This window comes from Penicillium manginii (assembly GCF_028828005.1).
Source record: "Penicillium manginii strain IBT 31320 chromosome Unknown utg000001l:1.0-3466041.0:1.0-3467806.0, whole genome shotgun sequence".
Lineage (NCBI taxonomy): Eukaryota > Fungi > Ascomycota > Eurotiomycetes > Eurotiales > Aspergillaceae > Penicillium > Penicillium manginii.
The window spans coordinates 2,973,627-2,987,470 of NW_026643102.1; the positions used below are offsets into that span (position 1 = coordinate 2,973,627).

The window sequence follows — 13,844 nt, forward strand, 5'->3', positions numbered from 1 at the left end:
TTTCCCCCGTGGGGACTCCACTGTATGGTCAGCCGAGCATTACGTGGAACTGATCTATCGAGAGTTTTTCCGACGATTTCCCAGAACCACCTCCATTTTCATTCTTGATCCTTGCTTCCTGAGTTTCGCCGTGGTGCTCTGGCCCATGTCAGAGAGATAAAATGTCGAGATGCCTCCGCTTGATGACAGACATTTCTCAAAAAACAGCATAGCCTCGTCGATCTTGTTTCTGATACGAGTTCTGATCAATCATGGGTTCTTCTCTCAAAGCTCTTGAAGTCGAGAAGACGAACATCAGTCATGTCGAGACTACCCTCGCGGACCCATTACCAACAAAATTTGAAGACTGTGAACCTTTGGAAATCACCACCAAAGAACAATGGCGGAAGCTGTGGGGAGCTATCCGGGCCGAGAAACGATTCTGCCTGTGGACTCTCTACACCATGCTTCTTGTCTTCAGCTGGGGCTACGATGCCAATTTATCTGGCCTAGCCATTGCATTCCCCGATTTCCGAAAGGCCTATGGTAATTACTACGCTCTCGGTGACGAGTATGTGATTCCTGCTTTATGGCAGTCACTGTGGAATGCCGCTTCGACAATCGGGCAAGTTTTTGGAGGCTATGCCGCAGGGCAATTTGCCGATTTCTGGGGTCGCAAAGTCCTGCTCTATACCGCAGTCTTCATTTCTCTCGGATCATCATTTGCTCTCGTCTTTGCTCCAACTCTCCCAGTTCTATTCGTCTCGAAGCTTCTTCTCGGTCTTTCGGTTGGTCTTGCGACAGTGCTTCCCCCTCTATATGTCACAGAGAATGCACCTACACACCTTCGCAGCATTGCGTCGTCTCTTACCAATGTTGTGATTGTCTTCGGTCAATTCTGCGCATCCATCACAGCGTATGGTGCGTCAGGACTTCAAGGCGTCTGGTCTTTCAAACTGGCCTTTGTCATGACTTTCGTCATGCCTGGTCTTTATCTTTGCGGTCTTCCATTTCTGCCTGAAAGCCCAGTCTGGTACATGAAGAAGGGCCGCGAGGATGATGCCCGCAAGGCTATCACTAGGCTATATGGCCCCGATGCTGATATCGACCTCTGTATTGAAACCATCAAGACAGAACTTAAACAGACTGAGAATGAGGAGTCTGCTTTCAGTCAGACAAGCTGGAAAAGTATCTTCACCAAAGAGCATCGCTCCCGTACGCTCGTCGCTGTGCTCGGCCTTCAATCTCAGAACTTTTCGGGCGGCTACTTTGCCAATACCTATCAGACCTATTACTTCCAATTGATCGGCCAAGCTGACTCATTTCAATTGACGGCAATCTCTTCATCGCTGCAACTCCTATCAAATTTTGTTGCTGTCTGTCTTTCCGACATCATTCCTCGCAGAAAGGGCCTCATTGGTGGAGGCACTGTGCTGATGTTCTGGTCTGTCATCATCGCTGGGGTATCCATGGCACCTACTACCAATACTGCTGCCAATGTTGCCCTCCTCGCCTTTATGATCACTTGGTCAATGATTTACACTGCTACTGTGGGCTGCTACGGATGGGCCGTGGCCCAAGAAACCGCAGCACAAGCCACGCGCCCCAAAACCATCTCATTTGTTTTGGTCTGTCAGCAGCTGACAGCCCTCTTGCTGTCGTCTGTCTTCCCATACTTCATCAACCCGGACGAACTCAACTGGGGTGGCAGGGTCATGTTCCTGTTCGTTGGAGCGGAGCTATTCATCTTCGCGGGTCTCTACTTCTTCCAGCCGGAGACAAAGAATAGGTCCAATGCAGACATTGATACGCTCTATGCGAACAAGGTTTCACCACGGAAGTTTAAGGACTTTATCGTTGTTGAAGACCAGGTTGTCGAAAAGAAGAAGAAGGCTGGCTTCTTTGGTGAACTTGCTGACAAGGCTAAGCATGTTGGCAAATCTGTTTGTTAAGAGAGCAAACGGTTGATGATTAGATGTTTTCTATTCTGCCCGCGTAGCGATTATTACGAGTGCTTCAAGTTTGTTTTATGCTTTTTTATGAAGTTTGCTTGGCCTGCCTGCTTTCTAACCAGCCCATTAAACAATACTATTCAATTATATCTTATACCACTTCAAATACCTCTCTCGTAAACTTGATTGCAGAACTATCATCACGCCCATGTCTCAAAAAATATTCGTGTCGCAGTAAAATTGACTAAAGCTTCGGATAGAACTAGCGGAAAAGTAAAATGGAAGAATTATCAAAATTTCCAGTCGGCAAAGTTAAACGATTAATTCCCCGAGTGATCGCGAAGTAAATACCTCGCAATTGATTCGGAAGCTATCCTGGCATCATAGACTATCTCGACCTTGATTTCGATGCGGTAGGACAGCAACGGAGACTCCTCGGAGAAACTCGACAGAGGTCCACGATGTTGCCGACCATCGACCTCAACGAACCTCTCCGCATCGCCAAAAGCCTCGCTACGAATTTCTCCGAGCTAGCCCCAGGTTCTCCCTTGATCTACCCGAGCTGAACAACTTCGGTGTGTTAACGGAGTAGTATGAAGAGCCCCGTGCCACCGCCATGACCTACTTATACTCCAACCACATCTTCACGGCAATCTTCGTCTTCACCTTCGCCTTGCTTTACGAAAAGTCAAAACTTTTCCTGAAAGACGATTGACATACTTGTTTTATCTTCCTATATCTCCTTTCCTTCTTATACATACTCCACCATGACGCCCCAACCCATCCAAAAGGCCTGGTGGAAAGAAGCAGTCGTCTACCAAATCTACCCAGCCAGCTTCCTCGACAGCAACGGCGATGGCCTCGGTGACATCCCCGGGATAATCAGCAAAGTCCCCTACATCAAATCTCTAGGCGTAGATGCAATCTGGCTGTCTCCAATCTTCGCCTCACCCCAAAAGGACATGGGCTACGACGTCGCAGATTACCGCTCCATCCACGCGCCCTACGGCACAGTCGCCGACGTCCAAACCCTCATCACCACCCTCCACGCCAACAAAATCCGCATCCTAATGGATCTAGTGGTCAACCACACCAGTGACCAACACGCCTGGTTTAAAGAATCACGCAGTTCAAAGTCAAGCCCCAAGCGCGACTGGTATATCTGGCGAGACCCGCAATACGACGCCCAGGGAAACCGCAAAGAGCCCAATAATTGGAAGTCCATCTTCGGCGGTAGTGCTTGGGTCTTTGATGAGGGTACTGGCCAATATTATCTCGCGCTTTTTTTGCCCAGTCAGCCTGATTTGAATTGGGAGAGTGCTGCGATGCGGCAGGCCACGCACGATGATATGCGGTTCTGGCTTGATCGAGGCGTGGACGGGTTTCGGATTGATAGTATGAATCTCATGTCGAAACACCCCGATCTTCCTGATGGGAAAATCGTCAATCCGGATGAACCGTACCAGTCTGGTGCGGAGTTCTTCGCCTCCGGTCCCAGGATGCACGATTATATTCGTGAGATTAGGACTGAGGTTCTGGACCATTATGATGTTATGACGGTTGGCGAGCTGGGCTTTACCAAGGATGAGCAGTCTGTCAGCGAGTACGTTGCAAGGGACCGGCATGAGTTGAATATGCTCTTTACTGGGGACATTGTGGACATGGATTTCGGTCCGAATGGTAAGTACGAGCGCGATGATTTCCACCCGAGGAAGATCCGTGCTATCACGAATCTTTGGCAGAATGCCATGCCGAAGTTCGATGGGTGGAATACGGTTTATCTTGATAATCATGATAGTGGGCGCTCGTTGTCTCGGTATGCTTCTGATGCCCCGGAGTACCGCGCGACTGCGGCCAAGATGTTGGCTACGTATCTGACGACGTTGGCCGGGACTCCGTTCATGCTTGCGGGTCAGGAAATTGGTATGGCGAATCTTGGCAAGGAGTATGGGGCCGATTCTTATATTGATGTCGAGGGGAAGAACTATTACAATGAAGTTTTGAAGGCTCGGGGTGGTGATGTTGGTAAGATGGACGATGTGCTCCGGGAGTTGCAGCTGAAGTCGAGAGATCATGGACGATTGCCGATGCAATGGGATGACTCGGCTAATGCTGGGTTCACCGTTGCAAGTGCTAAGCCATGGATGACCATCAACAAGGACTATACCGAGTGGAATGTTGCCCGCCAGCTCGATGATCCTGAGAGTATCATGGCCTACTGGAAGCAGATGCTTGCACTGCGGAAGGACCATTCTGATATTTTTGTTTATGGATCCTATACTGCCCTCGAGGAATCTGTGACCGGGGAGATGGTTCTGGGATACGAGCGCGAGTGGGAGCAGAAAGGTCAGAAAGCGGTTGTGCTGTTGAATTTCTCCGATCGACCTCAGACAGTATCCGTCGAGAGGTACGAGAGCTTTTCGATTTTGGTATCGAACCAGGCTAGCATTGGTCGAGCTCAGGGCAAAGTTGAGCTACAGCCATATGGCGCTGTGGTCTTATCGAACGTATAAAATATGAGAGGTTTCAATTGGGAGCAAGTCGAATATCAATTCCAAACTGCACAACCTGTTACTAGTATAGAGCATCTCTTGGTCTTGGCATTATCCACCTGCCGGAAATCCCTACCAGTACTATTTCTAAGATCCGCTTAGGGTCAAAATTGATAATTAAACAGTGAACTATCTCTTATAACCCCATATTTCCCAAGATGGTCAAAGTTGACGTCTATTAGCTACCAAGAAATACGAGCAAAGTAACTTCGAGCTGACCAATTTCTGGTTTCGAACCGTTGACCTCCGCGTAGGGAATAAGTGAGACAATGTTTTTCTGGTCTCAATTTCACCGATTTGTAGATTTCAACTCTAACCCCGAAGGCGGTATCACAACACAATATACTAATAATCGGCAGCCTACAGATACAATATTCCTTTAAGAAGATCAAAGGAGAAGGAAATAACTATTTCAATCAATCAAAAAAGAATTCAATCAAAGCAAAAAAAAAAATACATTGTCCCTAAGTCCAGCTCTATCATGGATAGGCTACTTGTAGCCGCCCGCCCCTCTGTGACCTCATTTGCATACCCCAGAGATAGCCATGCACTGACCAGTAGCTTATACCGGGCGTCCCCCGGATTAGGCCGGCAGTGTAGGAACTACCCAACTGCACCACTGGCGAGGCGTTAGCAACCTTGGAAGGAGAGATATGTTTACCCCTTTGACCTCGCTCTTGCCCTACTGTTCACCCTACCCCAAAATACACTAAACCAAAGGCTCACAAGCAGTCCGAAACATTAGAGCAGGCAATACACAACCTTCGAAATGTGACACTATTGGAGCCAAAGCTAACAGCTTAGATGGGAAAATTTCACGTCAGTCATCAATATATTTAATTCCAACTTCTAGACATAAGGCCAGACGCAGGAGCCCGAGATTACCGCAGGAAGGAGAAAGCCGAGCATCAAACTTAGAGAAAGGTGGTGAGAATCGTGAGGAAGGGGGGAGATCAAGGAAAGAAGAAAGAAAAGAAAAGTGGATTTTATTCGCCTTCATATTCCGCGTCCCATATCGTCATTATCAAAGTGCAAGCTAAACCGAAACCCTACAGTCTGTTAGGGGCAGTGTTGGTGACGGGCCACTGGTAACCAGCGGCATCGCTGAACTTGTAGCCGTATGAAGCAGTGAAGTCGTCGAGAACGGCGGGTCCGCGGGAGCCTGGGGGGGTATATGTTAGACCACTGTGGTGAGCATGGGGAGTATGGAGGCGGTTGACTCACCGTATGGGTACTCCATGGGGATAATTTCCTTGTTGTCGTCCAGGTAGTGCAGGAGAGGGGTGAAGATGCGCCAGCTGGCGTCGAGCTCGTCGTCACGGACGAAGTTGGAGTGGTCGCCCTTGAAGGCGTCCAGGATCAGGGACTCATAGGCCTCGGGGATCTTAAGGTCGGAGAAGCGGCGGCGGTAGGTCAAGTCCAGCTCGGTCACTACCGTCTGCATGGAAAGACCAGGCAGCTTGGAGTTCATCTTAATGTAAACGGACTCGTTGGGCTGCACGCGAATGACGAGCTCGTTGCGGGGGATATCCTTGAAGATGCCGGAAGTGACGTCCTTGAACTGAATGCGGACCTCGGTCTTTTGCTCGTTGAGGGCTGGTGGAAGTTAAGATCAGCATGCTAATTGAAACAATCAGTAATGAAGGGCTCAAGCTTACCCTTTCCGGCCTTCAGGATGAAGGGAACACCATCCCAACGCTCGTTCTTGATGTAAGCGACCATGGCGCAGAAGGTAGGGCAACGCGACTCCTTGGGTACAGTGTCATCCTCCAGGTATCCGGGTTTGCTGCCATCCAGGGAACGACCGTATTGACCAATAATGACATTCTTGGGCTCGATCGCGCTCATCGCGCGCAGAACACGGACCTTCTCGTCACGGATGTCCTCGGCAGAGAAAGAGATGGGGCGCTCCATGGCGAGCAGGGTCAGAACCTGGAGAAGATCTGCAGAGTGTCAGCTAGATGGGCTAGGAATGGCTTTTGCTGACGATACGTACGGTTCTGCATGACATCACGGATGATGCCGAACTCATCGAAGTAACCACCACGGCCCTCAGTGCCGAAAGGCTCCTTAAATGTGATCTGGAGCTTGCATTAGATCCAAGTTACTTCGACCACTAATCAAATATATCCATACCTGAACGTTATCGATGTGGTGGCGATTCCATGTAGCGTTGAAGAACTCGTTGCCGAATCGGAGGATGAGGATGTTCTTGACCATCTCCTTACCAAGATAGTGGTCGATACGGAAGATCTCTTCCTCCTTCCAGTTGGGGGCCAGGGCCTTCTGAAGATCGCGCGAGCTAGGAAGATCCTTACCGAATGGCTTCTCGACCTATTAAGGGGGAAATGACGCATTAGCTCCGGACCTCGGCATCGCCAATTGTTCGGTAAATACTCACAATAATGCGGGCAAGACCGCTCTTGGGGTAGCAGTTACGCTTCAATTGCTCAGACACAGTAATGAAAACACTGGGGGGCAGAGCCATATAGAAGACGCGGTTCTGCTCCTTTGATTGGCGGTTGTGTTCGATCTCCTCGAGGTGCTTGTTGAGGTTGATGAAGGAGTCGTCCTCGTCATATTGACCGGAGACGTAGGTGCAGAATGTGCAGAACTGATCTAATTGCTCTTCGATATCCTTTGTAGGGACCTTGATGTAAGAGCGCACACGCTTAAGGTATTCTTCGTGGTCCATTTTCGTCCGCGCATATCCGACGATCTTAATGTCCTTGGGGAGAAACTTGTTGCGGAACTGGGGGGTATAATTAGCGAGGCGACCTTATCACACAAGGCGAAGCTGAACATACGAGACCGAAGAGCGCAGGGAACTGATGAGCGAGTTAGCAAGGAGGGGGTCATTCACAGAGTAGCAATGCCCATCTGGGCATAAGCGAGGAGGGGGCAACAAACCGTCTTCTTCTTAGCCAGATCACCGGATGCACCGAGCACCACGATGATGGTGTCATCCTTCAATTCAATAGTGCTGAAAGCGAAAGAAGCCATTGTTAGTCGGACAGATCAAGGCGAAGCACAGAGGCAGAATTTGCAGACGGAGGTAGGATGGAGGGGTTCGAGCGGGGTGCACGGGAGGGTGTAAAAAGGCCAGAATGGGAAAAGAGCAAGTGGGTGAATTGATTTTGGCTCTAATTGAGCGATTTCCGAGGTACGCTTGTGTAGGGGAGATAAAGAGAGGTGTCGAGGCGAAGGTGCAGAAGTCAGGGCGCATCGGCTGGTGTTGAGCGGAGGGGAAGGAGGGGAGGTGATGTCAGAGGCAGATGGCAACTTACCCGGCATTTTGGTGCTCGTCGTTGGAGATGATGCTAGCCATTTTGCAACGCACCAACGGTGAAATATACAAACAGGGAGAAGGGAGAAGGGAGAAGAGATGGAGGGTTGAGGTTGTTGGGAAAGAGGAAAGAAGAACCACGCTCTAAGACGTCCCGGCGGAGCAGGTACTTTTCAACAGGGTGTCGCTCTCACAGCTTGCACTGGTGGGGCTTTGGGTATTTTATGTATGATTATGACTTCAGAGTATTGAGATTACATGCCTAGCGTCTTTGCCATTGCATGTACGGAGTACATAAATACTTATATAGAGTAGTCTATCTCCTCTTTGCGAGGCTAGCCGTGTCCTAGACTTGGTGCTGTGCTGTCCATAGTTGGTCCTGGTACTCCGTACTCTGGTATAGCATCAACTCCACCACCACCACCACCACCTCCACCTCCACCACTTAACAGGATGATCCTCTATTTGAATTACGCCCTTCTATTCCTTCCCCTCTCTCTCGTACGGTACCTAATATTAATTTGCTTTTTGCTTACCCCGTCAGCCAGTTCTAGCCGGGGTGCAGCTGCAACCCAGCCAGCAAGCCACCACGACAGTCCAATGGAGACGGGGGGAGTTTCTGGAAGATTAAAGGAAAGAGTCAGCTGATCTATAATACCATACGAGTCTCCGTATTTGGTATCGACAGAACAGAAACATAAAAACAGCCTGAATGCAGTGTGGAGATGTCGACCAGACAAAAAAAGAGGGCTATCCTCGATGGGTTGCGGTCAGCGGGGTGGAGCTTGACACAGAGTTACCTTGCAGAAGCTACCAGTTTACGGAGTACGGAGTTAATACATAATTAGTGAGAGTGGATGCATAGAGTACTCTGATAGCAACCAATTCTTAAGTTGACACTGTCTTTCCCATAGCAGCAGAGCTCAACACACCCCGGCAAATGCATACCTAGGTATATCTGTATGTCCCATATACTGATCTGATCTGACAGTCGACTCATACTGTGACTCCGGTGACCCAATCGTGGAGTCGATCGGCACATTTGTCATCTCTCATACCAGACGGATTCTATTTTCCCGCTGTAACTCCGGCAGTCGGCCCAGCGCCGCATTCGGCGCTATCTTTGATTCTCTATTAACCGCCAGGGCCACTGTCCTCCGTACGCCATAACCGACTCGTACGAGCGATCCGCCCGATCTCCCGGTCAATCATTCCTGCGCTGGTGGGGCTTGGAGATATCTGGATTTCCCAATCAGTCCGCCCGGTCTGCCTGCATGTCGGAGAAGAGTCCGAATCAGCCAGTTCAAAATCCTGGCTTTTTTCCCTGCACTGCCGGAGCTTACGCAGGATATCAAAGAGGAGTCTGGCAAATGAAGTCACGAAGGGCAGCCATGGCAGATATACTAGTATGGAGTGATCGAGTGTGTACTCTCGCTGGTCATTACCACATGGTATTAGTAGTAAATTTGGCCCGCCGTTCAAAGACCGACACAGCGCATCACCATACTTCAGACTCCATATTCCGTAGTCACCATAAGGTCCGACTAAGAAAGGTACGGTGTCGTCATGGTGAATTTGGGTACTCTGTAGTTTGTCAGCTCTCCAGCCTGGGCCGGACTACGGAGTACTGTTGCCCGACTGGTCAGGTGATGCGATGAGGTGATTGACGCCTGGGGTGTCAGGTGTGAATAGACACCTCAGGCGGGAGGGCAGCAAGGCAGCAAGGCAATAAGGCAATAACCCTGAAGCCCCACTTCCACCAGGTGTCATCCCGGCCCGGATAAACTCGCCTCCCGAAGGCCTGGAAGTGTGCTCACATGATCTCGCTTACCCTATCGCTAAGGACCCGATTGGGTTAGGGCGGAAGTAGCCACCACACTGGAAATCGGTGCTGCCCTACCCTGACTATCTCAAGCCGACGACAATACGACAAACTTGCGGGTCATTCCTTCGACATCTTTTCCTTGCCCGCTGCTCAGAGAAGAACCGACATCATGTCTGTGGAACAAGGACACCGCCGTGAGTGCGCCCTCTATCATCACCGTGTATGGTCTGGGAGATGCGTTTGAAGGTCGACTTCGAGATCGCCCTTCGCGCATCAACCGGCCATCACCAACCAGACCCTCAATATTGAACATCTTGTACTAACATATCTTCCCTCCTCTAGTTTACGTCAAGTAAGTTATTCACTCCGCTCATCGCATCTGCCCACAAATACCCCCTCGGTTCGATTTCGAGATCGTCAGTCGAGATGGATTCAGGAACCGCACACTGTGAACACCCAGGCGACGGAAAAGAAACGAAACGGGGAATCGCATATTCCCACACGATCACTTCCAAACACACATCGCACATTCACCGGATCAGAGAATTAATACGGATTTCTTTACAGGGGACGCCACCTGAGCTACCAGCGCGCCAAGCACACCACCAACCCCAACACCTCCCTGGTGAAGATTGAGGGTGTCGACGACCCCAAGGCCGCCAGCTTCTACCTTGGCAAGAAGGTCGCTTTCGTTTACCGTGCCAAGCGTGAGGTCCGCGGCTCCAACATCCGGGTGATCTGGGGCAAGGTTACCCGTCCTCACGGTATGCCAAAATCTCCAGCATAGGGCCATCTCTCTATCGAGAATGGCTCATCTACTTTCCATCTCTCTGCGCAATACTAATAACCACTAGGTAACTCCGGTGTTGTTCGCGCCAAGTTCCGCAACAACCTCCCCCCCCAAGTCCTTCGGTGCCACCGTCCGCGTCATGCTCTACCCCTCCAACATCTAAACGGCTTCTCTGTATCTAGTGGGCGATTCTCTTTCTCCCTTTCGTGCAGACGGCGGCCGGCCAGGCAAGGAAAAGTCGACGGAATCGGCAAAAAAGCCGAGATGTTGTTTGGATTGGGAGTTGGCGGTTTGAACAACGTTTTTTTACATTCGTGGGAGAAAGCAGGCAGGGCCAATAACTAAAACCACACAAACCGAGCCCTACGAATCAAAAGAAAAAAAGAAGTTTTACCATTTTGAAGCACACAACCAACCCTCTTATTGCCAATGTTTTCAAATCCGCAAAACCTCGAATGTCTCGACCTGCTTCTGATTTCCCTTCTTCTCTTAACTGAGACGGGGGGGTTAACCGGAAGTGCTGGAATGAAGAGACCTATTTGATTCCTTACCTTAATTTTCGGATCATTATGTTTCCCCCATGATGATTGCTGATGATTTGTCTTTCTGTGGCTGTGCGTGAGCGATTCTTTCGGGTCGCTTTTTGCATCCAAGTCACCCCTTTTTCTCCTCCCGTGTATCTGACGCTCTTACGCACCAAAATCCATACCATTTTCAACAACCCGGTTAATTGCGAGTTCGAAGTTCTTTTTTCCCGCCATGCCTGGCCTCGTCACCGTGCGTTTCGTCTTTTCTGTTATAGAGAATTGCATGTTTTGCTCTGGCTACTCCACCAAGGCATCTGTTAAAAAAAATATACCACCCATTGCGCCTACTCATATATTCGGTATTCGTAGTTGTAATCAGGTGTTACTAGACTGGGGTATCCCCGCCTACGTCGGCGGCTTTCAGAGTTACGCCTGGGCAGCAAGCGTTTTGAACTTGAAGTTGACTCAGATGTGCCCTGGAATAAGCATCTAGGAGCGGAGTACTACCCCATACTTCGTATTAGAACTGGCGAACATCTATACTCCTACTAGATCATGACGTCGTCCGGACGTCCATGAAGCCCGACGTTCATGATAGGGCGGTCTTTTGAGGTCCGCTGAGGGTATCAGCCATGTTATTTTATACCTATCCATAGCCCTGGAGAAATTGAGATCACAATCAAGTCGCAGATTTTCGAGGCCTTATATTACTTTGCCAGAGATAACTCTATTCCAGGGCTTGGAATACCTCAGCATCTAGGTTAGGTAGGTAGGGCGAGTAGGTAGGTAATATATATATCCAAGTTTTAACTATCTATTACCTCGGTAGTGCTACTAGTATGGATTAACTATCCCGGACACTGCCCACTGGCAGGTGGCACTTCCAAGGTTCAAACCACTATTAGTACTACCCTTCTAATAGTAGTAAGGGATTTTGATCTGTATAACATATTAAACCAGACCACTTGGTACTTTTTGATGAACGAATCTGTGTGCGATAGAATAGGTTAGTTCAGACGGACAGTGTGGGCACCGCCTGGCCAGCCCCACTGCAAGTGACACCCTCCACCTCAGGAGGCAGGGAAGCAACTATCAGATACTGCCCGAATCGTCCTAGCGCATGTCTTCCGCGGCTCTGCGGTAGACACCGTCTTTAAGGTCTTCACAGCTCAGACCCGGCTTTTCTATTGGAGATATCTTAAATTCCAGAGGAAATTTTTGTATGTCATTGAAGTGAAGGATAACTGCGGCAATAGCAAAGATAAAGATGCCATACGAACCACACCGGGTCGAGACTGACACAGGTATCTAGGTAATGGAGTCCTCTGATCCAAGACCTTTCGTCTCAAAGCAGCTCAAACTTGTGGTTCGTTGCCGTGCGAAGGGTCGTCAGTGCTAGCCTTTGTCAAAGACTTGCCGAGGGCTGGCGCCTTAAGTAGACGTTTAAAACCGAGATCTATATTTTCCTCCAACTATGTCCATTGTTAGTAGGTCAGCTTTATGATGAGAGGATGAGATTGCCAGACTAACATCAACGTTGTATTTGAAAATTAACCACACGGCAAGAGTGAAAAATGTGGTGACCACGGCAAATGGAATGTAAAGCCACCAGGGAGGATTATTTGCCAAGACATCAATGTTCATTCCAAAGAGACTCTGTATCATTATTAGCCATGCATCCAATCTGAAGCATCATTGACAGCCATACCGAGATGAACATTAATGGGAGGAAAAAGAACTATTAAAATCAGTCCGCAACCGGTGTAGTAAAAGAAGATTGATAAGTAGTCGGGAATATACCGTAATCCAACTTAGCCGTTTCATGCTCTTATTCGTCGATGTTGATTTTTGTGCTTCCCCGATTGAGGTCAAATTGAATTCCTTTCATAAGTTAGTATTAATTTCTTGAAGACAGAAATAAACCATCTATACCAGTTGAATCAGATCGTGGGAAGTCTCAGTTAGAGCTTTCAGTCCTTCAAGAAACACCTGTTCTAGACCGTCTATTTCTTTCCGAAAGGACGCCCCTTCTTCCTTCAATCCATTAAGTTCCGTAGATTTGTTCTCGCGAAGCATAGCCCATGATTCACTCATGTAGTAGCTGGTTTGAAGTGCCACCAAGTCATTTATTTGCTGTTTACAACTCTTTCTCAGCAGGTCCCACAGCTGGGCATCGCCCAACAAGTCTCGGATTAGGCGCGGATTTTTCCCATTCGCCATCAGCAGCTCCGTACGCTAGCTATGGTCAATTAAAATGCTAATGCAAAGCGGTAATTTCTCACCTTCATTTCTAAACGGTTTTCCGCTGCGTGAAGAGTAAGGTTCCACTCTTGTAGTAATTGCTGGACTAGCGGTAGGAAGAGATCTGTCGCACGTCGCGGCACTTGTGCGTATTCAGAAGTGCTGAAAAATATTTTTGATTCCAAAACACTGTCTGAAGCTGTCGCGTCGTGAAGCTTTACCAAAATCCATGCAATTCCAAATGTCTTCTCAAGACGCTCTATATCCAACTGGGAGGCATGACTGGACAATGTAGGCCAATCAGTATTGGCCGAGGTAGGCAATGAAATCGCAGATATAGTGAAGCAGCACTCAATGAAGCCTTTTCGCGTTAATAGGAAAACCTCTTGACATGTATTCGACCCGAAGGAAACTTACAATCTCTCTTGGGAATTCGGCTAATGACTTCTCGACTGGGTGGTGTGTTAGATTGGACCCCCCATGCTAAGCCTGCTCGCGTTGGTTAGAAAATTGCTTGACATGGACTGAATCTAAAAAGGATACCTACGTGGCTTGACCCATTTCCTCAGAACTGTCTGAGTGCCCCTGGGATTTATGTCAAGCAGTGTCTTGCGCCACCAACGACAATGTACCCCCGTCTTTGAATCGCTATGCCATAGGAGAAGCCCATCAGCAAGCATACTACATGAATT

General features: G+C 49.0%; 5 protein-coding genes across 5 annotated transcripts; 3 read left to right on the top strand and 2 right to left on the bottom strand.

The window, feature by feature from the left end:
* Nucleotides 1-251: 251 nt before the first annotated feature.
* On the top strand, nt 252-1,931 carry N7533_001095 (uncharacterized protein; the record flags this gene model as incomplete). Its single annotated transcript, XM_057097745.1, has 1 exon — nt 252-1,931. The coding sequence occupies one exon, from the start codon at nt 252-254 to the stop codon at nt 1,929-1,931; it is 1,680 nt and encodes a 559-aa protein (XP_056966238.1).
* Nucleotides 1,932-2,698: 767 nt separating this feature from the next.
* N7533_001096 (alpha-glucosidase) lies at nt 2,699-4,444 on the top strand (the record flags this gene model as incomplete). Its single annotated transcript, XM_057097746.1, has 1 exon — nt 2,699-4,444. The coding sequence occupies one exon, from the start codon at nt 2,699-2,701 to the stop codon at nt 4,442-4,444; it is 1,746 nt and encodes a 581-aa protein (XP_056966239.1).
* A 1,088-nt stretch (nt 4,445-5,532) lies between these two features.
* N7533_001097 (glucose-6-phosphate dehydrogenase) lies at nt 5,533-7,811 on the bottom strand (the record flags this gene model as incomplete). The annotated part of the gene is made up of 9 exons (XM_057097747.1): nt 5,533-5,645; nt 5,708-6,079; nt 6,142-6,426; nt 6,480-6,564; nt 6,620-6,817; nt 6,885-7,235; nt 7,291-7,311; nt 7,394-7,466; nt 7,771-7,811. The coding sequence occupies 9 exons, from the start codon at nt 7,809-7,811 to the stop codon at nt 5,533-5,535; spliced, it is 1,539 nt and encodes a 512-aa protein (XP_056966240.1).
* Nucleotides 7,812-9,763: 1,952 nt separating this feature from the next.
* N7533_001098 (60S ribosomal protein eL33) lies at nt 9,764-10,578 on the top strand (the record flags this gene model as incomplete). The annotated part of the gene is made up of 4 exons (XM_057097748.1): nt 9,764-9,788; nt 9,937-9,946; nt 10,162-10,342; nt 10,449-10,578. 4 exons carry the CDS (start codon nt 9,764-9,766, stop codon nt 10,545-10,547), a joined length of 315 nt encoding a protein of 104 aa, XP_056966241.1. The 3' UTR covers nt 10,548-10,578.
* Nucleotides 10,579-12,266: 1,688 nt separating this feature from the next.
* N7533_001099 (uncharacterized protein) lies at nt 12,267-13,713 on the bottom strand (the record flags this gene model as incomplete). The annotated part of the gene is made up of 6 exons (XM_057097749.1): nt 12,267-12,383; nt 12,442-12,567; nt 12,712-12,792; nt 12,901-13,146; nt 13,194-13,434; nt 13,700-13,713. 6 exons carry the CDS (start codon nt 13,711-13,713, stop codon nt 12,267-12,269), a joined length of 825 nt encoding a protein of 274 aa, XP_056966242.1.
* Nucleotides 13,714-13,844: the final 131 nt, after the last annotated feature.